Source organism: Asterias rubens, chromosome 1 (genome assembly GCF_902459465.1).
Source record: "Asterias rubens chromosome 1, eAstRub1.3, whole genome shotgun sequence".
Classification (NCBI taxonomy): domain Eukaryota; kingdom Metazoa; phylum Echinodermata; class Asteroidea; order Forcipulatida; family Asteriidae; genus Asterias; species Asterias rubens.
Genome location: NC_047062.1, coordinates 19,876,891 through 19,900,782, shown reverse-complemented (window position 1 = coordinate 19,900,782; position 23,892 = coordinate 19,876,891). Strand labels below are relative to the sequence as shown.

Below are 23,892 nucleotides of genomic sequence, written 5' to 3'. Positions count from 1 at the left end.
ATGCAAATGTATAAAAATGTAAATAAATATTTAATATTTGATTACTTGAGATGTGTTGTCGGGTCTTTTTTTTCTTCTCTTCATTGGTGTGTCTTGTACAACATTTTTATTGCTATGTAGATGTGCGTTAGGTAGACATTTGGCGCTGTTACAAATTCATTGGGTTCTTCAACAAGGCATAATTAAAATTCATAGAAAATGTTTGTTTTAAAGAATGCCTGTGACTCTTGACTTTACAAAAGAAATTTGCACCAGGTGAGGTGCATCAAGATCGGTCTGCCATTAATATATCTCGACCCTTTCTTGTTGAAATCCAAACTCAGATCCTGACGTGGTGTTTAGGTTGTGTTTTTTAGTATTCATCTGCGTGCATCAACATAACACTCTCATGACATGGATCATAATTTTCATCCTGTGGGAAGACACATCAACCAAAGCAACAGATGGCACCAGAGATGTATCATTAGCCATTGAGATCATCAGACACAACACAGTTCAACTAGACTTTGGCATGAGCATCAGCAACCTCTACCCACACCTAAAAACTGCCAAAACCATCCACTCTCCAACAAACCCATTCTACAATGAAACCCAGCCGAGTCCAGCATTCTCCAGAAGACGGTCAGAGTACACTGGTCAAAGTGTCGAGCAGAAACCGGCTCTTCTCAGAGCCACCACAACTCACAAAAGATATTTTACATGGTGTCACTGCAAACTTTACTTACTTATTATTTTCCACCTTTCTCTCATTAGTTTTTTCTATTTCTTCATCTTCTGCTCACTGTCCCTTCTCACCAAGACTTACATGCAAAGCTCTTATCTTAGTATCCATCTGATTGCATAGTTTTCCCAACCCACATCTTTCTCTAAACATCTCTTCATTATCTTCAGAGCTACAGTGCTCAACCATTTTGAAAACTCTAAAATGCATGACACTAACCCTTAATAGCTGCATTTACTGAGGATACATTTATAAAAGTGGAATAATACTGTTCTGACCCAAGTCGCCTGATATCATCACCGCAATATAAGTAATAATTTGGGGGCTAATCATCCTTGCTGGCAACTAAGAGCTGAATTGTGAAAGACGCGGCTACCACGTGTTCGAGCAGCAGGCGTGCAAGGGCGCCTCTGGCTGCCAGCCACATCAACCCATTATGACCACGGAGCACAGCCAAGATAGAAAGTGTTTGATTTTCCCAGAGGGAGGAAAACTTTTAGGCAAGACTTCTGTTCCTTGTGAAGCTCACAGAGACTTAAAACTTCTCAAGTCAAAGACCATAACTTTGAAATGTACCTTAATGTTCAAATGTCTTGATGAAATCACCACTAGGTTTTGAGTTACATAAGTCAAAGGTTTTAAAATATATCAAAAAATCTTAACTCCTGAAACATCAATGGATTTCCACAATCAATACACCACTTAAACCCGACCTTATCTAGCAGTTCAAACCCGGGCACAATTTCAAAATCTTGAGAAAAATTGATGTTATGAATTTATTCTCTGCATTGTCTGTGAAGGTTTGATGTATGAATTTGTTACAAATGTTCATGACCTGATTTGACCCTGCTTCCGGTCCAGATCGGAAATTCAAACAAAGTATGAACTGTAAAGATTCTGTACATGTTATTCACACAACCCAAACATCCAGTGTTTGTTATACGTCCATGTATCATTTATTTATTTTATTTTTTTAAAGCCGTAATTGAAGGAGGGAAATAGTGGAAGACTATAAAGAGGTACCCAGGATTGCAGCAGAACATAATTCAGAAATTATGTCAGACTGGTACAAATAAAAAAAAACTGTTTGTAGTAATTAGGAAGAAACTATAAATAAATAGAAAAACCTGCAAGACCATGTGTAAATCTCTTTCTGTGTGAGTATTGGCTCTGAGAAGCAACGGTGTAATCTCGATGTTTCAAACTCTGCTCGTCTTCAGGAGAATGATTTCAGTAACTTTGCCAAGTCAGTCCATAACCCCCCTGACTCCGTAAGGCCTTTCATCCAACGGGTAACCTCAATCATTCAGTATCCTCCTATCCTGTATGGTTCCAATGCCTGACCCAGTGATAACCAATAAATATGTGGGCCTACAACCCTTGGTCCTGTATCCTTCATATTCAGAATGAAAATCAGACATGTGGAACTTCCTCTTTCCAGCCGATTTCCTCTTTTGGGGTTTTAATTTTCCTCTTTTTGTCACTTTCTGTTAACAAAAGAATAGGAATATTATCTTTTCCTTTTGTTTTCTTTCCCGGTTTTCTCTTTTCCTCTATTGTCATGGATAGTTACTCACATGCCTGGATAATGTACCAGTAGAAGGATTTTCGTAATGGAAGGGTTAATGTGCATATAAAGTAAAATTTCTCAGTGATGGAGCACACGATACAAACAAACTCAAATAAATACACATATAAATTAATTTTCTTTATTATTTTATTATCAAAACATGTCCAAAATACATACAACCCCTTTCCCTGCTTCCATCACCTTAATATATCTTAATATCGCATATTTCAATCATTAATATACACTATATTACTCCATGAACTTCATATTACTCCATGAACTTTGAAAAAATTGAAAATGTGATAACATGTATGATAAAAGAGTTAATAAATTACTTTGACACATCAGCTTTACCAAGACAGCAAATTTAACTTTTCCTTTTAATAAGAATTCCAGGGGAATTATGATTTCATAAAATTTCACTCACAAATTTCACTTGCTTAGAGGTACCAAGCGAGATATACCTGTCACAAGCTTTCTAGATTACATAGTTTGTAAGCTGGTGACCAATTTCTGCTAAGCATAACAATCCTGTGCTTAGCAGCTCTTTGAAATGCTGCCTTGAATACATTAAATTTAAAGACAAAGTACTCAACTGGTAATTGTAAATAAACCATAAATAAAACAATAAAATACAAATGTTTATGAGTGTCAATCTGAAACCTACTGATTGTAAAGTTTTTACCAGTACCGGTCCTCAAAATAAATATTTTCAATTTAGAATACTGATAAGCATGGGGGAAACTAGAGGTTAACTTAATTGCTGCAATCACAATAAGTCAGACAACATCAGCTGTTGTTGTTTTTCACTGAAACATGGCCACTGAATTTGATTAACTTTCCATAGCTTCGGCTTGTATGTTATTTGTAGTGCATACCAACATCTATTTACAATAATTAGTGGCCTGATGTTTCAACCCTAGCAGAGTCTTCCTTTAAGGCTAGATTACAACACAACACGCATTTATACAGGCACACCCATGTAACAGAAGCAGTGAAGTGTAACAAAATTTAAAAACAGAGTTAAATAGAGAGAGTTGAAAAAAAGGCAAGGGATAAATCCAGATGAGAGTGACATAGGGGGTTTGACAAAAGGTTGGAAACACAGCAGACAATAAGCTTCCTCTTTATAATATACTGGAATAAAAAGAGAGGATAGTGTAAGGTATTTCATGTTAAACGTGTGTACTCAATTACAGAAAAAAAGGCATTTATTCATTTTACAGCATTTTGTTGTAAATGGATCTAATTTCAGATTACCATCACAGGACACTAGACAGTCACAATCTCAATTCAGATGTCAATATTTGCTTTGGAAATGTATTCTAAAGTAACAATCAGAGGTAACATATAAATGTGCATTTTGTGAAAGATTGTAGCTGATTTAAATCACAATACAGATCATAATGAATCTTAGAGGGAGTGACAACTGACAAGGAAACCAAGCTGCTCTCAGAAGGTGAAATCCCCCAAATCCTTATTGTCCAACTTTTGTAGGATGTGGCACTGAATGTCCACAACAAAATGCTTATACATAGGATTTGAAACTTTACATGGTGGAAATACCATATAGTAAAGGTTTGCAGTAACACCATGTAATGATAATCTCTTAAAGGCAGTGGACACTATTGGTACTTACTCAAAATAATAGTTAGCATAAAACCTTACTTGGTAACGAGTAATGGGGAGAGGTTGATAGTATAAAACATTGTGAAAAACGGCTTCCTCTAAAGTGATGTAGTTTTCGAGAAAGAAGTACTTTTCCACGAATTTGATTTTGAAACCTCAAGTTTAGAAGTTGAGGTCTCAAAATCAACCATCCCAAAGAACACAACTTTGTGTGAAAAGGGTGGGGGGTTTTTCTTTTATTATTTTCTCGAAACTTCGATGACCGATTGAGCTCAAATTTTCACAGGTTGGTTATTTTATGTATATGTTGAGATACACCAAGTGAGAAGACTGGTCCTTGACAATTACCAATAGTGTCCATTGTCTTTAATGAGTTGGGGTGGTTCTGAATGAGTTGGGTTCTGAAAAGAATGCTTATAATTGGAACATGATATCAGTTCTCTGAGTCCAAACATTTGGGTGTTGAGTGGATCATTTTGAAGGATATGGGAGGGTAACACTATTTTACAGAGCGAGAACTTCTTTGCCTCAAATTCCACTTGAAATGTTCAATCTTAATGTTTTAATTATACTGCTGTCGCTCAATACTCAACACACTCATTGCTGCAGCAATAGATAAAGTTGTTATCAACTTTGTACCATAACATATTTAACATGTAAAACATCAAACTGTATAAGTTAAATCTGCAAAAGGCACTTTCACATTAATGTGTAGGACAATTCATCCGCTCAGAGCTATAAGGTCACTAATGGCAATTTCATATTTGTAATGATCAAAAGGTCATTTTATAAAAATCATACAGGTTTGAAAAAAAAAAAATTGATAAAAATCAACAAACGAATGTTTGACATAGAAAATGAATATTTCTTTTTGCCAAACAATTACTTTGAAGACCACTTTTGATCAATATATACCCCAATAACCAGATACCTCAAAATGTGCAAAAGGAATTTATCAAACCCTTACAAATTGCACTAATGACCTTATAGTTCTTAGCAAATGAATTGTTCATATTCCTTACTCAGCCTCATTGTACCTAGGTCACAAAGCTTACAAGTTTATAACTCACAATTTAAAAATGTCATTTTGAACAAACCACTGTTTACTTGTATCTATTCTTAAAAGCTTGCAATGACTTTTACCTTCATACAACATCCATTCAGTTTAAACCACAATACACGAAAACACATGAATCACTTCAGAGACTGAACTGCTTAACAATGCACCTGAATATGAGCCTGACATCCAGAGGTCAATGTAGAATGGAAGATTACTTGAAAAACACGGTAAAAAGGTTAAGGTCATGTTAACAATCAGGAAATTAAACTCCCATAAAGACCACATGCTCATTTCCATGTATTGTTTTTCCTTTTAACACCTCCCCGTCATGAATTGCCCAACATGGCCTTGACAACTACACATTACTGTGAAACACAATCAGTTGCAATATGAGTTTATCTGATGCAATAAAAAAAACATGATTCAATATTTCAAGCGACCTTTAGGGCTTCCCCATAAATAATATGACACATCAAGGAGGAAGGAAGGCTCTTCCTTCACAGAACCCAGTAGTACTACTCGGTTGATTTCACTACGCAACAACCGTTATGATTCATATTACAATTATCTAAACTGATGATCAGATAAGCAAAGGCAGAGTTAATATACTTGATGAAAGATGAATTGTCAGTGTATTTACTACGTACATGTACAATAATCACGTTTTAGCCAGAAATAGGCAGATTACATGTTATCTCTGTTTCGTTTGTCTAGAATTGGGTTCCAGCTGATTAGTCAAGATGTTTAATTAGCTCACGTTGACCTGACCCAACCATAAACTGGCTTAGGCCCAACCAAGCTTAGCAACTTTGAACTATTTGAACAGAGTCACTATTAAGTGCAAAAGGTTTCTACACATGATCAGAACACTTTATGGCTTGATGCAACTTGCCTTGTCTGTGAATGAACTTTGTATTCACTGTTTATGTGAAGAAGATAGTTGGACAAAGGGCAAAGATGTGCCATTGTAAAAGAATAAATAATTTGCTTATGTTCACCAATCACATATCAGCCACCCAAAGCATATGGCATCATCCCCTACTTATACATGCTTATACATGTACCTGCCTGGCACCATTTTTGGAGTGAAATAATGTGCCAAATAGTTGCATGAAATGCATGGCATAGAGGTCGTATGCAGATGGGTTAGATTGTCTAGCTGGGGGCTACCAATTCTTATAATGATCACAAAGGAGATCCTTTTCATATATCTTAAAGAGTTTTGATACCTTTTGTTTTTTGGCGATGACATGAATCTTTACTCACTGTGAATGGAGAAGTATGTAATATTATAATTTACCTGAAGAAGTTTCAGCTTCATTAGTTGTCAAGTTTTTGACCAAAAAAAAGTTCAAATCAAACAGAAATGTTTCAGGAGAGTTGCATTAATTCACTGCACGTGCTAAAACAATTTTCGTCATACTAGGACGAAAATGATTTTTTTTTAAATTGTTTTACTCATTCCTCAACAATTACAGGACCTCAGCAAGTAATATTTTTTCTACCATGGGAAGCTTTTTACCGTCATTATCTTTAAACTGACTAATTTTAATATAAGTCTGTGGATGTTTGTGTCTTACAAAAAGTACCCAACCCTTTAAGACAAGCTAATTTTCAGACAATCACTGAACATCAATTGCCTGCTATCCTAGAATTATTCCATGTTTATTGTATTAGTTAAAACCATTTTTTACATTTTACGATTAGTCAGTTTGTGACATTGTTCATAGACAAGTTGGTCTCAAATAAATAAAGGGGAATTGAAAAATGGCGAATCTAGAGGTTTTAACATTCCGTGAACTTGGTCTTTATTCTACGACAAGAATGCAAATTGTTATTAATAATTTATGCTGAAATGCTGCATAAGTTGACTCACTCACAGTTATCATATTGTCCAAGTACTAAAGACATTTATCAAACATAGGTGTGACTCCGCATGTAAGTTATTAATGCCTGTTTGTATGGTTTGCTAAAGCTGAAAATATGGTCAAATGCAGGCAACTTAAGTTTAATCAACTGTGATATACCTTTAGTACATATTTCCCCCCAAGTTCCTCGCCCAGTAACTCACCCTCTAATAAGGCATTCATAATTTGTTAAGGCAATTCTTGCAAATCATTTTTGTTTCAAACACTTAAAAATGCAAAAGCTCTTGCAAGATCTTAAACATCACATTCAACTTATGTAAATGACTGTACATATTGGTGCTAAAATAAAGAGCATTTTTGTTAAGACAAGGTCTTTAGGTACCATCACAATATTTCTAAGCACAGATTGAATAACAAGTAACCGTTTATGGAACATGTTTTTTTTCTCTATGATAATCACAGAAAACCAAGACAAGCCCATCTTGTAACCATCATTCTAGTACTAATGTCTCGAAAAAAATCACTCTGCAATGCTGCTTTGGTTTTCGAGACAGGAACCATGAAAAGTCTTAAATGTGGGACATGACATGCACTTTAACATTCTCTCAAAGGCACCGATAAGATGAAAATTACTCTGAACACTATGGCAACCATGAAGCACCAAAACAAAAGGGCATTACATATTTACCAGTGCACTATTTTTGGGTTATCCCACACTAAATGCCAAAAGAAAATGTTTGTGTAGGTTGAACAACATTTTAGAGTGATAGGAACTTGTCTAGATACCCAGGTCATGATGGTTTATTGACACCTTTTGAAAGTGTAATTCCAGACCTGCTTATAATTAACTAGTAAATTCAATAAATGCTAGTCCCACATGAATGTGCTGACAGTTCGATCACATTAAAGCCATTAATGCTGCAGACAGTGCCTGAGGAAAACTAAAACACATTAGCACTTAGTAAAGCTTATAGATAGGACTCTTGCCCTTCGTGTATTTAACAGTCTGCTATATAGGTCGGATAACTTTGACCTATACTGCAGTCAGGTGATTGTCCTGCTAACAGCATATTAAAGGTCCACAGGTTCAATAGTCCAAGGTCCCAGGAGTAGATGTTTTTCTGCAACAAATAGATCCATAGATGATCTTGAGTCTTGACAAAAAGTGTACCCATGAACTCCCCCCGAAACTCGTTTTGAATACACCATTTAGTAACCCCCCTTCATCAATCTAGTGGTATTGACATGTACAAAGTACACCATACCAGCATCATACACTGTACACCAACAACAATGCTGTTCAAGGACCACCTAGTTTGTACTATGTTTTTCATTTGCCAGTTTTCAAAATAATTTTTTAAAGGGCATGTACAACATTGGTAAATTGTCAAAGACTCGTCTCCGCACTTTATGTCAGCCAACATGAAACAACAAACCTTTAGGCTCAATCGGTCATCATAGTTTATGAGAAAACAGTAGGGAAAAAACCTGTACACCAAAACTAATTGTGTTACTTATTTTCTCGAAAAACTATAGAATTTCAGGCAAAATTTTTTCACGAGAACCGCCTTAATACAGTTGCAAATTTAAGTGTGAATCTGTCGGCATTTATTTTATATATTCTTCCAATGCTGTGCACACCCTTTAACCATTAGAAAATATCAGCTCCAATTCTGCAGTAGTGTCATGACAGTCTGTTACATTGATGTAATCTAGTGCGAATGACGAACCAGCTGTTCACATAGTGATGTACACCTACAGTCATTGCACTCCATAGTCAGTAACATAGGCAGCTGGAAACAATACCATATGGGACACGGTTTCCCCGCAGACTCAATGTGATGAAAATTCCTTATTACATGAAATGAATTTTTGCAAATATGGCAGTGAGTTGATACTCATGTGCTACTCAAGAAACAAAAATAACTTGGCAGTGCCAATAATGTGTTTTTTTTAGTTGTTTTTTTTATATTTTTATTTTACCGAGTGATAACCATTAATTTTGTAATAATATCATTCATTATTCACAGATAATCATTTTATGATTTAGTTGCTTTGTTAAAGGAACACGTTTCCTTGGATCGGTCGACTTGGTCTTTGAAAAAGTGTTTGTAACCGTTTGTTATCAAATGCATATGGTTAGAAAGATGTTGTAAAAGTAGAATACAATGATCCACACAAACATGCCTCCAAATTACATCATCGGATAACACAGTCTGCCATTCATATGGCCGACCGTGTTAGTTCGCAAAGTAAAAGGAAAACCACGCAATTTCGGGGCAAATTTGTATAGGATTACAATTTGTTTGTTCTAAATTATTAAGCAGTACAAAAATAATGCTATATATACACACTTTAGTTTTAGAAGATTAAATTGTGCATGGACTAGAATAGAATGTCCAGATGTGATTTCTAACATTTTTCTCACATCTCTCCCCGAAAATTCCCCCAACACCTTATTAGTTATTAACATAGCAGCCTACATGCCTATGACAGCTCTGTTTGAAAATAATTACGTCTAAATTGGTATGTGAATCAAATTTCATTTTGTGGTTATGCAAAACTCATTTTCTATACTGCCACTCCCCCAAGGGGAAAACATGTTTAGTACGTTAGTAACTTCAGAAGTGTGAACATCGTACATGCCTTGGGTACTAATCGGTTAAATTTTATTCTTGACAAAACAAATCCATAAGGAATGCAATTACACATCCTTTAAGCATAAGTCAAGATACAAATTAGGTGCGTTTTACATCCGTGCAGATGAATTCTATGTTTGATAGAAATTTTGACATTTGAGAGAGTGAATAAGGTGATAAAAAACAAAAGTGGTCATTCCGCGGGCAACGCATTTGACGACCAAGCTTAACGTGTATTAAGATGTTTAAGCTTGGTTAAAAAGCTAAAACTCTAAGCTTTGCCAATCCTTTTTAAAACGTTTCAACCCACACATCACTCTCTGGGGAAGGGTTTAGGGGGATGGGAAAAATATTTCTGCACTTGTTACCAGACCAGAGTCATTTGTTTATGGTATGAGCTTCATCCTAATTAGTGGAATGGCTCAGTGAGTAATAATGCTATCGCACCTAAACATTTAGGTTGCCAGAACAATACCGTTCATGCAGAACAAGTTATTTCTTGAATACAAAATGATCATGCTTGGCTGAGCATTCAAAATGGGTTTTTTTAATGGCAGTTTTAACAATTTCTGATAGGATGCAAAATAAAAAGCACATCGATGGGTTTCAAACTTCCATACTGAATTTTTATTGTTTTATTTTGAACTGTGTTCAACTTGAACACTGTACTGTTACCTTAATTGTTATTAAATAAAACAGAAGTGAACTTGTGAAGACATTGACTGTACAGATAGATAACATAAGAACATGGAACTCTTGAATTAGAGTGCTCAACAGCATTTCATTAATACTGGCTTTTAGTCTGCATTAGCCAATGCTCTCTTGCTTTCAAATGAATTAGTTACTGACACAAATATTTCAGTATGAAGTAGCCGTGAACCACACAATCTCTGGACACACACACAGCTAAAAGTATCAGGAGATATAAATTTCATTCACTTAAGAGATTACATTTGAGAGTTCTGTAGCTTTGGGCAGAAATATGACTTGATAAATAAATTCCCAACACGCCACTCAAGACACTCTTTGAAATCGTACCATTCCAAAGAAAACAAACACATAAAATTAATAAAGTTTTTGAAGAAAGATGAATTCGTCAAAGCAAATTGTCTAAACCCACTCATTTTTCATCATTATTATTATATACACGTTACTTTTTCGTATGATATTCTGCAAAAAAAAATATACATCTTTGTGAAGTTGCTCGATCCTCCTATAGTAGTCTCTTGATGTGCTATAAATCTTGAAGTGTTATCAACCAAACATCTCTTGAGATGCGTAGACCATATATAGGAAGCCGTCCTCGTCTTTCTCGTCCCGGTAGATCTCAGATAATGTGATGGACATACTGGCCAGACTCTTGTTGTTCACGATGAGATAGAAGGCTTGCGTGGCGTTCAGTTGCATACGATTTCTGCATGGGAATAAAACAGTGGAGGGAGGGAGGCTTTGAGTTCCATGGGCACATGTCATGGGGTTATAGAATTACAACAGGCGGACCTGGGCTTGAGATCAAGCATAATGTGCAATTACAGTTTAGTAGTTCTCTCTAAATTTAACTTACTTGTAAATTATCATTCAGACTACCTTTACATGTGATCATAGCGGTGAAAACATTTCGTACATCTTGTATTTATATCAAGTTTGTTCTTGCCTTCAAAATCAATCTTGACCAACATTGAAGGATGTTATTAATGTTATCTTTATTTGTAGCATTATTGGGTTATAGCAAATTATATACTGATAGTGTGTGTGTGTAAGTGTGGTAGTAAATACATAATATTCACAATACAAATACATGTCTGCATTTTGGGGTGTAAAAGGCAAAGAAGGGATCAAATGGCTACGGGAAATTTCAATACATGTTACATACAGAAGCCAGTTGTGTGGAGTTCAGTTGCATACGGTTTCTGCATGAACAGTAATTTGTTGTTAGCCAGGGTAACTCTATACACCCTTCTTCCATCTGGCACACAAAGTACTTTGGCCCAGTAACATAAGGTCAATCAAATCAAATGGCTCCTGACAACAACAAGTTGCATTACTGATATTTTTGCTGCTAAATTACCCCAAAGAACGTTTTTCCCATTCCCATGCAGAATTTAACTCTCATAATAAAGGCTTATAAATGGCAGAAAATCTATCAAACTTGAAAGCTCAGTTTTTTTAAACACAGTTGTGCTTATTCAATCCCTCTGCCTTTTCGCAGGTGATTTTTGTTGTTATTCTTCCGGAAATACAACAAATTACGTTATTGTAGTATAAGGAGAAAATCCTTGAGATGTTTTATTTAGTCATAGAAATTATGCGAAGCCTCCTGAGCAGAAGTCGATCAACCTTAAAATAGTTATCTTGAAGGACACAATTTTTTAATTTTTTTTTAATTGGGCATGTTCAGTCAAACGATAAGGACACTTCGAGCGATACATGTATTGCCCCTGCCCATGAGTAGACTAATCCATAGCGTACACAACAGGGGGGGAGTAGCCCTCCCAAATTTGGGCAACATAGAGGGGACATTTCAGACACAGCATGAAGGCAAACAAAAAAGTGGACAAAAGTGGAAAGGGAAAGTCAAAGGGCTTTTTGTAAGGACTTAGTACTTGTGTTTTTATCTGTGTAAGATCTTTGCCAAATCAACTCCTCTGCCCCCCCCCCCCTTCTTTTAACAACTGACATGTACAGTATCAAATTAAAACATCAATCAGTTTTTAAGTAACTTTGAAACTGAACTGTGACAAACATGGCCAACCATCTCTCCACAGCAGTTTATCTTGTATACAAAATAGTAAAAGGCATGACAAGAGCGCTAAAAAGGGAACGCAAACGGAAATTATAGGGCCCAGTGTATTTTTTAGTGGGATAAAGTTAAATTGTCCCAATTTTGAAGCCTTGGACATCCTACATTGAATTTGTATGAATGGGTCTGTGTAAATTTGGAGGCTATAGATCCCAAAAAGAGCAAGGATAAATATTCCTATTAAGCCATGGATTTGGAGACCCTTTCAATGCCAGATGGGGGTCAGGTTAGCATTGGTGTAAGGAGAGCAGAAGGCTGCTGAGCATTGATAGGGTTCAGACTGTCTGATTTCATATCAATACAAGTTGAGGTTTGCGCAAAATCCTTGCCTCAAGGGGGCTTAGTATTTGTTAATAGACAAAAAGGTTAACCCCCATGTAGATGTACTGTACATTTTACACCACAGCGGGTGTCAAATGTCAGATTTGTTTGTTTAGTTAAAAGGATAAATAATATTAATTTTAAGCAGTGAGCAGTAGGCCTATACAATAATCAACATATCAGGACATGAATACCCCACAGCCTGTGATTTTGTTAAACGAACTCGGGAAAATACTAAATATACAGTGCTAACACACATCCGTGTAAGGATAAAACCAAAGTAGTTGGCTTGTTCAAGTGTTCAGTTATCTTTAAAGGCAGTGGACACTATTGGTAATTGTCAAAGACTAGCCTTCACAGTTGGTGTATCTCAACATATGCATAAAATAACAAACCTGTCAAAATTTGAGCTCAATCGGTCATCGAAGTTGTGAGATAATAACGAAGTTGTGTGAGTTTAGATGGTTGATTTCGAGACCTCAAGTTCTAAATCTGAGGTCTCAAAAACAAATTCGTGGAAAATTACTTCTTTCTCAAAAACTATAGCACTTCAGAGAGAGCTGTTTCTCACAATGTTTTATACCATCAACCTCTCCCCAATACTCGTCACCAAGAAAGGTTTTATGCTAATAATTATTTTGAGTAATTACCAATAGTGTCCACTGCCTTTAAAAGACTAAACCATGCAATGCAACTTGAAATACAGAGGTGTACGTCTCTCCTGAAGAACACTTGCTTGAATACTTTTGTTAAAATTAAACACTGCACAGTGTTTATACAGGAAAAACTCAGTTCAGTGGCAACCCAGAAAGTTTATGCCTACATGACCAATAAATATGTGGCACAAAAACCCAATGCAAGCATAGTAGTTTTATTTCCACATCTCGTTTTAGTCAATACTGGTCAATAAATAGAGATAAACTTGACACTGCTGATGCAAGTGCAAAATCAACCCAACATCATATTGGAATACAATTTGAAAATCCGATATCAATTATAGTTTATTTGAGAGGCCTCTGGTCCAAATCGATTGAATGACGCTATCGTGGACAGTGTACCTTGACGTCAAAGGGAGTCTGGTATCAGGGTTATAGGTGATAAGACAATTCACCATATTGCTCTTGTTCTCATAAAAGCACTGTCATAATTTCAATACAATGTATGATGAGTGTGTGTTAAAGGTGACTGCTCTATATTCAGGCACCCCTATGTTTCTAAAAACCCCTATGTTATGACAAGCTATAGTTAGGGTTTAGGGTTTAGGGTTAGGGTTGGGAAATTACACTTGTGGTGTCGGAAGGGGTGTCGAAACATAGGGATGACGAAACGTAGGGATTAAACAAATACTGAGGCCGTTGAAAAGCTTGGAAATACATAGTTCAAGAACGTCATAAAAATGTGCCCCATTTTGTTGGAATGGGGGTGAAAAAGTTAGGTATAAAAGAACCAAGGATAATCAATTGAATTTTATGGAATGAACTTGTTGAAAGTTGTAACGTTTGTACAAGAAGGCCTTCCACTTCTAAAGTACCACTTCTTCCCAAAATGTTAGGGGAATTTCATGACTAGGTATCAGAAACCTGGTTGCCTAATGACCTTTGTACTTTTTTAATTTTGGTTTTCAGAGGAACAAACAAATTTCAACATAACAGGACCTGAACATCCCACAGGAAACTAGAAAGTTGATACCTGTGGGCCAACGCAATTAAAAACTATAAACAAATTCTCTCTTGGTTTTGTGGCATTAATACTAGGATTGCACCTACCTTATGATTGTTACAAATTGGCTCATGGTCAGCTCTTGAGGCACCAGGAATTTGGTCTTGTCTAGAAGGGGTAAATTGGTCTCTTTGTAGTATCGCTCTACAATAACCTGCAAGGAACATAAGATGAAGAAACTTATGAATAATTATGAATCAACTTTAACACCACCCTGCAGTTCCCACCACAGATTCAAGTCCCCTGAGCTAGTACATATAGTTTATTTTACTATTCATTTACTATTCATTGGAAATCATGTATGATTGCAGGCTAGGTTTTGTCATATACGGCATCAATGACCCTGACGCTCAGTGACATTGAACATTATTACAATAAATGAATGGAAAGGACAGAAAATTTTAGGTTGCTGATCACTTCACTACCACTTCCCACAACTATTGATATAGTTCACATGAACTCATGTTTCATTTATAAATCACTTAACCGGCTTTGTACAATGTACAGGAGGATGATCAGCACTAAATCGCTGTGTTACTGCATAGAAAACAAACAATGTCAAGATTAACATAACAAGGACTTTTAAGAAATCACAATTTTTAGAGTCATGTTTCTGTAATCCATATAGATGTCTACTATTAGAGGATTTACAGCACTGTCTGTTAAAACACAAGCCCCTACCCCCAAAACTGATGTATGAACATTCTTACTTTGTCAAGTTTGTATTTTGCATATTTTTGTCGAATAAAAAATTATAATAAAAAGAAATTATTAAGACTAGTTGGAGGAATTTTGAAGACATGTTGTTATAAGACTAGTTGGAGGAATTTTGAAGACATGTTGTTATAAGACTAGTTGGAGGAATTTTGAAGACATGTTGTTATAAGACTAGTTGGAGGAATTTTGAAGACATGTTGTTAGCAATGTAGCCTACATGTATAAGGGGCTGGCCTACAGTTTTTTTTTTATATAATTGTTAACACTGTTACTACCCTGTTGTGATCTGGGTCAGTGCTTTCAAAGAAGCTATTCAGTTGGGTGTCCTCCAAGAGACTAACAATGGCTCACAATCCTCAGCAGAGTAGTTGGTCCCAATTCATAAATAAACACCCCACCCCATACTAGGCAAACTATTGGTCAATATGTTGTGACATGAGTGACCCTGTTTAAATGGCAGATGATACAGCGTATTTTGGACCAAGTGGTATTGGATTCCCCTCTAATGGTATACAATTTACCTCTTTGAACATAGACTAAGGTGGAATTAAATACATCAAGAAAATGTACTAATGTTCAAGAAGTTTCTGTTTTTGTTATTGTGACGACTGATATAAAAGACATCCTGATAAAGAAACTATTCCATTTGTAAATGAAAGCTTGATTTCAGCAACTTAAGTACATATCTAAAAAGCTCTTTGTTGTCTTTTGTTTTTAACAATTCAAGAATTACCTTTGACAAATCTTAAAGATGGTATGAACTAACCAAATTGTATCTACCCTCGCAACCTGTACTAGTCTGGATATCAAACATGAGCTCCATATGCTTTGTATCCCCGAACCCTTACAAACTGAAAGGCTGCTCAAAGCCCCGTCCTTGTCCTCCTCACTTAAACATCTTATTTATTAGTCATGACATATCCTTGGATTGACACTTGACACTGTTTCTGTGGTCTCTTGACTTCAACTCCTCGGGGACAAGCTAACTATTCTAATTTTAATCAGAGTATCCATGGAGCAATAGTGTGTCCAATTCCTGATGTGATTGATGGCATATTTCTGCCAGTATGTAATTTTGAATTTCAGCGGAACATCAAAAGCGCACCTGGCATCTTAATAATATCCTGCCCCAAGCCTGGTAATTAGACAGTTTGATGTGAAATATTTTTATTTAAGAGCATCTTGCAGTCACTAAATTAAGCATGACGAAATTCATTAGAGCCTGCACAGAATAAATTATTGTTGCAGTTTGATCCGCTACAACTGACTTTCAATTCAATGAGTTGTTACATTTTGACTTTGATAACAGAAAAAAACATATCTTCAAAGCACACGCTTTCAAAACACACGGTAGATCTAGTTTATCTTAAAATCAAACCCCTGTTTATATCAATACTTTATTTGGATATTTCAGAAGCGCTCCATTCTCCATCTAACCTTTGGACATAAAAAAGGGTCAAAACTAAAATTGTTCCCGGGGCAGCAACCCGGCACAAGCTGTCCACAGCTGTTGATGTAATTATCTGTGTGGGTCATTTTTCAACGAAATGCAAGTGGACAATCACCCTTGGTGTCAGGCCAAGGTTGTAGCGCTTGGTCAACAACACAATCTGGACAGTCCAAGAGTCAAGTCCTAAAGTCAAGTTGACAGTCTCAAGTGGCAATGGATGTTGTACACTGCTAATGAATTATGAATTAAAGAGCTTTGAAGCATTGTAATTCAGCCTACTGCTTTTCAAAGTACAAGGGATACATGTAGGCCACTTCTTGACCCCCAATAAACAGACAAATTATGAAAGGGAAGAAGCTTGTACGTCAATTTAGACTGGACCTACACGTGTTCAACGTCAACAGCTATATTGTGTTCAAACCAGATTGTTTAAAAAAAATAAAAAATTGATTTATTAAATGAAGTACACAAAAATATTTGCCACAAAGTTTGTCCACCTTTTGAAAGAAGATAATTTAGTAAAACATTAACCACATGTAAGAATGTATAGAATGTTGAGTGCCTAACGGAAATTTCCAAATAATTTAAAAGAAATTTAGATTTCGTCATAGACAAAAAACCTTACACCGTGGTCTTTCCACCATGCCAACCTTCGTTACTTTTGTGTTTTTATTCCATTATTCTTCACTCATGTGTTTCATTACTACCACACTGACCACACTTCCATCCATGGTGTTTCTCCAATCTTACAAAACAGCCTTTACGCCCCATGCTCATCACAAACAGTTACACAACATTGCTACATGTGTTCATTGTGCACAGTGTTCATTGCACATTTCAAATGGCTCTGTAAAGATAACGCACATTTTCTTTTGAGCGTTCCTACAATTTCATTGTTTCCTCCCAAATCGCAGAGTGTCATGTGTACTTATTCTCAAGTTATTCTCAAACCCTTCATTGCCCCAAAGCTCACAGTTCAAAACCTAATCTTCAGATCGGGTAACTTTGTTTGTAACACATTCAGTACAAGCAGGAACAATTCTTGTTAAATTTTCTGCTACAATGAAGTTCAAAAGCACAGCTCTCTATTTGCAATCTTGTTATTTCACAAGTTGCACTAAGCTACCAAGGGTCCCCTTTTGTTCAAGGGTATGGTTTCATCCCATTAATACCACAATCTCTCTACCACTTTCAAACTGCCAAAAGGGCAAACATTTCCTGGAAGTTTGTGGTTTGCCTGTTCATGGCCTGTTCAACAACATATTTATTGCATTTGTACATCACATGTGTGTGACTGCCAACACTGCCAGTTGTGCAATGTACACAGCAGGTGGAGATGGAGGAAAAAGTAGGGGACCTTTCAATGACCCCACCCCCAACCCCTCCCGTTCCCATTTTATTTAGACCCTAGAGACACCACTGTACTTGAGTCTCATGCAATTCTTGTATATTGTACACATGTATGCAGTTTTCATGACCAGAAAGAATCCCAAACAATCCGCAAACATTTCTTCATTGACAGCTTTGCTTTTAATTCCCCAAGGCTAGTTCAACCCAGCACACTTTTTTTTTCATATAGAGGTAGCCTCCATGGTGTTTTTTCTGTTCACGCTTTGTGCTTTTCTGCTTCTTTGTCCAAGACTTTTCAATGCATAGAATAACAACAAATGGTAAAAAGCAGGGGTGAGAGTCATCCATCTATGTCAAAAAGGTTTTAATAATAATAATAATAATAAATAATAATAAGTCTTATAAAGCGCTGGTATATAGAAAACTATTCACTGCGCTAGAAAACTATTCACTGCGCTAAAACAGATTTACACCTGGCTCAACAGTTTAAAAGGCTTGATGAAACGAATGGAATGCATAGGCATATTTCAAGCGTTTGATAATCTCTATTGTTATAGATTTCAAAGAACTTTTGGGAACATTATCTTCAGATCAAAGAGCATGATTTCTTCATTTATGGAGACAATTACTTGAACAGCTCAGACTTATCTTAAGTGATGAGATGAATAGTAGGCCATTTTGTGTTTTTTTCCAAACTATGCCACTATGATAAAGTCAGCAACAGTGCCATTCCAAAGGAATAATAAAATGTCAATTAATAAAATTGTATGTATAGTAACACCAAGGAGTCAATAATAATGACTTGATTTATGTATCACCAAGTTTACCAAAGGAAGCAAGGTGCTCAGGCTATGTCATTGAGTGCAGGCATACTTGCTTCGTTTTTGAAAGGGCAAGGGGCACTAAAGCATTTTCTCCTTGGTAAAGGGCACCCTATGAGGAAATTGTAAATTTCTACTAGAGAATGTCAGGGGCACCAAGGCAATGACTAGGGGGCATGGAGGCAATCGCCTTCATTGCCTCTGTGAAGTATCAGACTGCTGTGAGTGAAACTAATGCTGTATCCAGAAAACTCGTAAAATTACCAAACATGATTAGTTGACATCATTTTCACCAATTGTAAAAGTGTAGTATCTGAAAATGTTCAGGTATGCTACACCACCATAGCGTAACAGTGGTCCACTGGCCAAAGGCTAGTTAAAACACTTGAGGACAAGTCAAGATTCTCTCCAAGTGGTAAACATTGCATCCGACAATGAAACATGAATTATGTAGATCTTAGGTGCAATGAAAATAATTCTCCATGGTACAACATACATGTATGCCATAACAGAATTAGGGAAACATAACATCCCACTGTACTCAGTGTAGGCCTTTGATAAGTTGATCAGAACTTACTGGAATTTTGTTGGGAAACTTCGCTCTGATACCGGCAACTTCATCTTTCCTTGCAGCTGAAAAACAAAGAAACAGAAATTCAAATAGAAAAACAACTTCCAACAATCTTCTGTGAACCAATAACACTTTCCTCTCTTTCTCGAGCTCTGCAGACCCTTTTGTTAACCTTTTAATTTTGGAATTTGCCCACATAATTCTCAACCATTTATTATAAGGCTTTGGTTTTAGATCACTCTTTGCATTCTGCTTTCCTGATACTACCAATTTTGTTTGCCAAAAGTTAAAACATCTATTAATTGTTAACTGCATTTACAAATTAATAGTTACATCAATTATTAACATTCATTGCCCAAAATTCTGAATGGTCAGCGTTAAGTTATCTTTTACAGTGTTGAGTGAATAAATTAGAATAACAGTTCTTTTTTTAATCTCAAAAATCATTCAATCAATTAGGTGGGTGTTCAAAGTCAACAGATATATTTTGTTTACAAATTTTTACTGTTGCACTAAGTTTGTGCCAGACTAGAGTATTATGTGGTGTGGACACAAACTCTCTGAGTCACCACCCTCTCTCTCTATAGTCTCACTAGATTGTAATATTGAGTGTCGGCAGAAAACGTAGACGTGACATTTGGTACAAAGTCATATATACAACACATTGTTCACAGAAAAAATAACTGTCACTCCTGTTGCAGAGCATTCTACCTCAATGGTCAGGGAGTCATATGGCACGATAACACACAACAGAGGCCTTTCTACCCTATATTTTAGGCATGCCATTTTATTACAGACGTGTTCTCAGGGCCCGTGTTTATTTACATAAAAACTGCAAAGAAAAGTGGTTTTCAAAACTGAACGAATCTTGAGTTTGTTTGGGTGTGATCAACATGTTCCAGAGCGAAATGATTAAACAAATCAAAAATGTAGTTTCTGTATGCACTATGAGTGACTTTTGGTTTTGCTACTTACCAAAACTCTTCCTCTGTTTAAACGATTTACTCGATGTGTTTCGGTCCGTCATTCTGGTTATAATTCTCCGCTAGCACCACGTAAAAACTGAAACCGTCACTTGGGTTTTTAGTCCTGGGATCCAACAGCATACACAGCGTTTAGTTTATTCCTTTTCCCTTTATTACTCTATAGTATAATACCAGTATTATATGGTACGACGACAACACTACACTACTACCAGTACCATATTTTGTTGATTCGCTTCAGTAGAGACGGTCAATGTGTTACTCGTGTAAATACAAATGTACGCAGAATGTATACAAATCAACCTTTCGCCACCGTTCGCCACACACTACTAAATACTACAAAACATGGCGATCAATGTTGACGTCACCATACTTTCTTTGCCTCTGATTGGTCGGTTGTCTGATTGAGGTCGCTATAACAGGTGTATTGATCATTACCACAAGGCTAACGTCATCATCTTTTGGCCTTCATCGTTCCATTGTTTTCTATAAGCAATACTCACATCAAATCAATGTCCACTGCTGCTCTTCATACAAACATTGGTTTATATTTCGAGATGAATTGAAAACATTTTCTTTGTTACAGTTATAGCACAAATGGCCGCTTCCTTCCAAGGCACTTCCATATCTGTTGTTCTGGTTCTTCAAGGAATTTTCTAACGAACTTCTCTCATGACAATTGTGTGTAAATAACATAAGTAAACATCTTCAAGGCTCTTCAAAGTGTACAGACACAGGGAAAAGTAACTTGGATCCGAGCCAACAATTTTAATAGAGGAATTTGTGATTGTGTTTTTGGAATAAATCCGGTTAATACCTTAATCCTTATGTTCGAAGGATTAGGCTATTAACTGGATTCAGTCGGTAATTTTGAACTTGAGGAAACAAACACATATGCTACATTTAGAAGAAGTAGCATTATGTCTGCTTTTTATAAATAAATTATAGTGTGTCCAACTTCTCACTTTCATCAATAATTTAGCCCCTTTAGATTAATTTAAATTAATGGAGCCAACAACTTACTTGTTTCATTCAGCTTTCAATGGTAAGCATTTTAAGAATCAGTTCACATCAGAGTAACTGGGAAAATGTATCTTTTTTTAGCCCCCTAATTTTGAATCTGAGAAACGTTCCATCAGATACATTAATTTTCAGACTGTGTTGTCTAATTGTTGATTATTCTAGTCCTGCGTGGACCAAAATCTGTTGTACTGGTTCTTCAGAAGGATAGTAGATTCATGAACCTCACTCACAACAATATTGTTTGTAAATAAAATAAGTAAACATCTTCAAGGCTTTTCAAAATGTCCAGACACAGGTACAAATAACTTGGACCCAAGCCAAGCATTTTAACAATGCAATGTTTGGTTGTTTATGGAATTCAATTAAGCTAATACAGTGGGACATACGGATTATAACTGGGTGTTAGTAATTTTGAACTTGAGGAAACTATAGGCCTATGCAAATGTTATATGCAATTATTTAAAATAGCATAATGTTGTATGTAGTTCAAATGAACTCTTGTCCACCTTGTCACTTTCATCACCCTTTGTAGCCCCTTTAAAGGGAAGGTAGGGGTCTACGTTTGGTAATCACTCTTGAATCTAATGGCAATAAGCTGCTCAATGCATCCTAATACAGATTTTAAGACCTTTTTAGAGCAAGGACATAAGACACAATGAGCCTCTGAACCAACCGTGTCAGTAACACCCCTTTAAAATTGCTTGTTTTGTTGTGCTGAATGATTTTATGCCACACTTATTTATTTTTATGGTGAGAATGTTCAACTTGGAGAATGAAGGAGGGGACTACTGGCAATACATTGTGGATATCTAACCTTTTAGTTACAAACGCAATGAGTCTCAAATCACGGAGAAATCAGTTATTGTCTTTGTGTTTGTGTTTTTATGGAAATTTTCTAGGATTTCCACAACGGTAAAATTGTTGGTTATTTTTTTGTATCATACATTATTTTACGTTTTACCCGGTCTGGCCCCAATGCGGGAGAAAAATGGTTGCGGAGCAGACCCATAATGAGTGAGTCTCACACGCCTAATGCATGAGACTCGGTACCCACACAGCACACCGACGTCGGGCTGACGTTAACAAGGGTCAATTTAGGTCGGTGTACGTCGCCGTCGGTGCCTGACGTTTGTGTGACGTCATAGTATGGTCAACCTATGACGTTCGGGTTGGTGTTTAAATTTTGACGTCAGTAAGACGTCGACGTGTGGTCAAATGGAGACGTCAGTGAGGTGTGAAACTAATGACGTTATTTAGACGTCGTTATTTGGTCATGTGTATATGTCATTTTGAAGTCATCATGCTGACGTTTTTGCAAAGCATAGTAAGGTCAACCTGCGATGTTATTTTGGCGTCAAATTATTGACATCAGTAAAACGTCATTCAACTTTTGACATTAGGCGTTGGAATTAAGTAGTTAGTTATACGTAATATTTTGGTCACGTTGAGATGTAATTTTTGAGTCATTATGCTGACATTAATACATCGTAATTTTAAGGTCAATCTGTGATGTCAATTTGGTGTCAAATAATTGATATCAGTAAAACGTAATTTAATGGTCAACTTTTGACATAAATTTAGCGCTGAATGAAGTAGTTAGTTAGACTTTATGTTTTGGTCATGGTATAGAGTAATATGCTGATCGTTAATACAACGTCACTTTTATGAGGTCATCCCGTGATGAAAACTTGGAGTCAATTTACTGACATCAGTAAAACGTCATTTAAAGGTCAACTTTTGACATCAATTTGGCGTTGATTGTAGTAGTTAGACGTCATACTTTGGTCAGGTGTCAACGTTGCCTCAGGTTGACCTCAATATGCAAATTTATAGCCGGATACAAATAGCAGTCCAAACTCGAAGTTAATATGCAACAACTTTGGTGTATAATTGGGAAATTAAATGATTTTTTTTTCCAGTTGCTAATTATTAATTAAAATTTTTACCAATTAACTTTTTAAAAAAGCATGACTGCAGATTATGTTATAAAACATAGGTTTACGGGGGGTAGCATGTATATGTAGTAGTGTAATATACGTAGTGTAGTGTAGGAAAAATGCATAAAATTATCCTCATTACTCAGGTCAAAGTTAATGAGACAACCAAAATAATGTTAATGTAACGTTGTTTCAACGTTGATTTGCTGACGTAATTTAACATTTTATTTAACGCTGTTCAACTACGTCCTATCTGGGTAACGTCTATAAAAGGTCTAGCCAATGTTATATCAATGCTGGAATCAAGTCCAGTCAAGTCATTATTGCATTGTTAGAAGGTTGATATAACGTCTGCTAGACGTTGCTGGTGACGTCGGTTGGACGCGAGTGTCTAATTTGGTCAACACCACGGTATTACAAACGTTGAATGCACCAAAGGGCGACGTCAAATTGACATAGGTTTTTGGTCAAACCCAACGTCTAACTGACGTGGAATTAACATTATATCAGCGTAGGAATGCCGTCAAACAAAGTGATATTTTGCTTCTAACAACTGCGTCGCAGTGCCGACGTTTTTTGTTGATGACATAGCGCCACCTTGTGATTAAGATTATCTTGGATGTTATGAACCGTTACTGTTTTCAAACATTCTTAAATTGAATTTTAAAAATACAATTAACATTTAACATCACCGCGTTAAATTATAAAATGGA

The 23,892-nt window shown here is 36.2% G+C and overlaps 1 protein-coding gene across 1 annotated transcript; it reads right to left on the bottom strand.

Annotated features, from left to right (window-relative positions):
• Positions 1–6,405: 6,405 nt before the first annotated feature.
• Positions 6,406–20,532, bottom strand: LOC117291434 (microtubule-associated proteins 1A/1B light chain 3C-like). The gene is made up of 4 exons (XM_033773114.1): positions 20,212–20,532; positions 19,243–19,298; positions 14,375–14,481; positions 6,406–10,901 (listed from the first exon to the last, which is right to left on the bottom strand). Exons 1-4 carry the CDS (start codon positions 20,261–20,263, stop codon positions 10,742–10,744), a joined length of 375 nt encoding a protein of 124 aa, XP_033629005.1. The 5' UTR covers positions 20,264–20,532; the 3' UTR covers positions 6,406–10,741.
• Between the last annotated feature and the right edge of the window lie 3,360 nt (positions 20,533–23,892).

What these genes read in the sequence shown, in the direction of transcription:
- LOC117291434 (XM_033773114.1), bottom strand. Translation starts at nt 20,263, where the DNA reads ATGACGGACCGAAACACATCGAGTAAATCGTTTAAACAGAGGAAGAGT. An exon ending in TAAACAGAGGAAGAGTTTTG is followed by an intron (nt 19,299 to 20,211) that starts GTAAGTAGCAAA and finishes TTTGTTTTTCAG; the next exon opens with CTGCAAGGAAAGATGAAGTT. An exon ending in CAATTTGTAACAATCATAAG is followed by an intron (nt 10,902 to 14,374) that starts GTAGGTGCAATC and finishes ATTCCCATGCAG; the next exon opens with AAATCGTATGCAACTGAACG.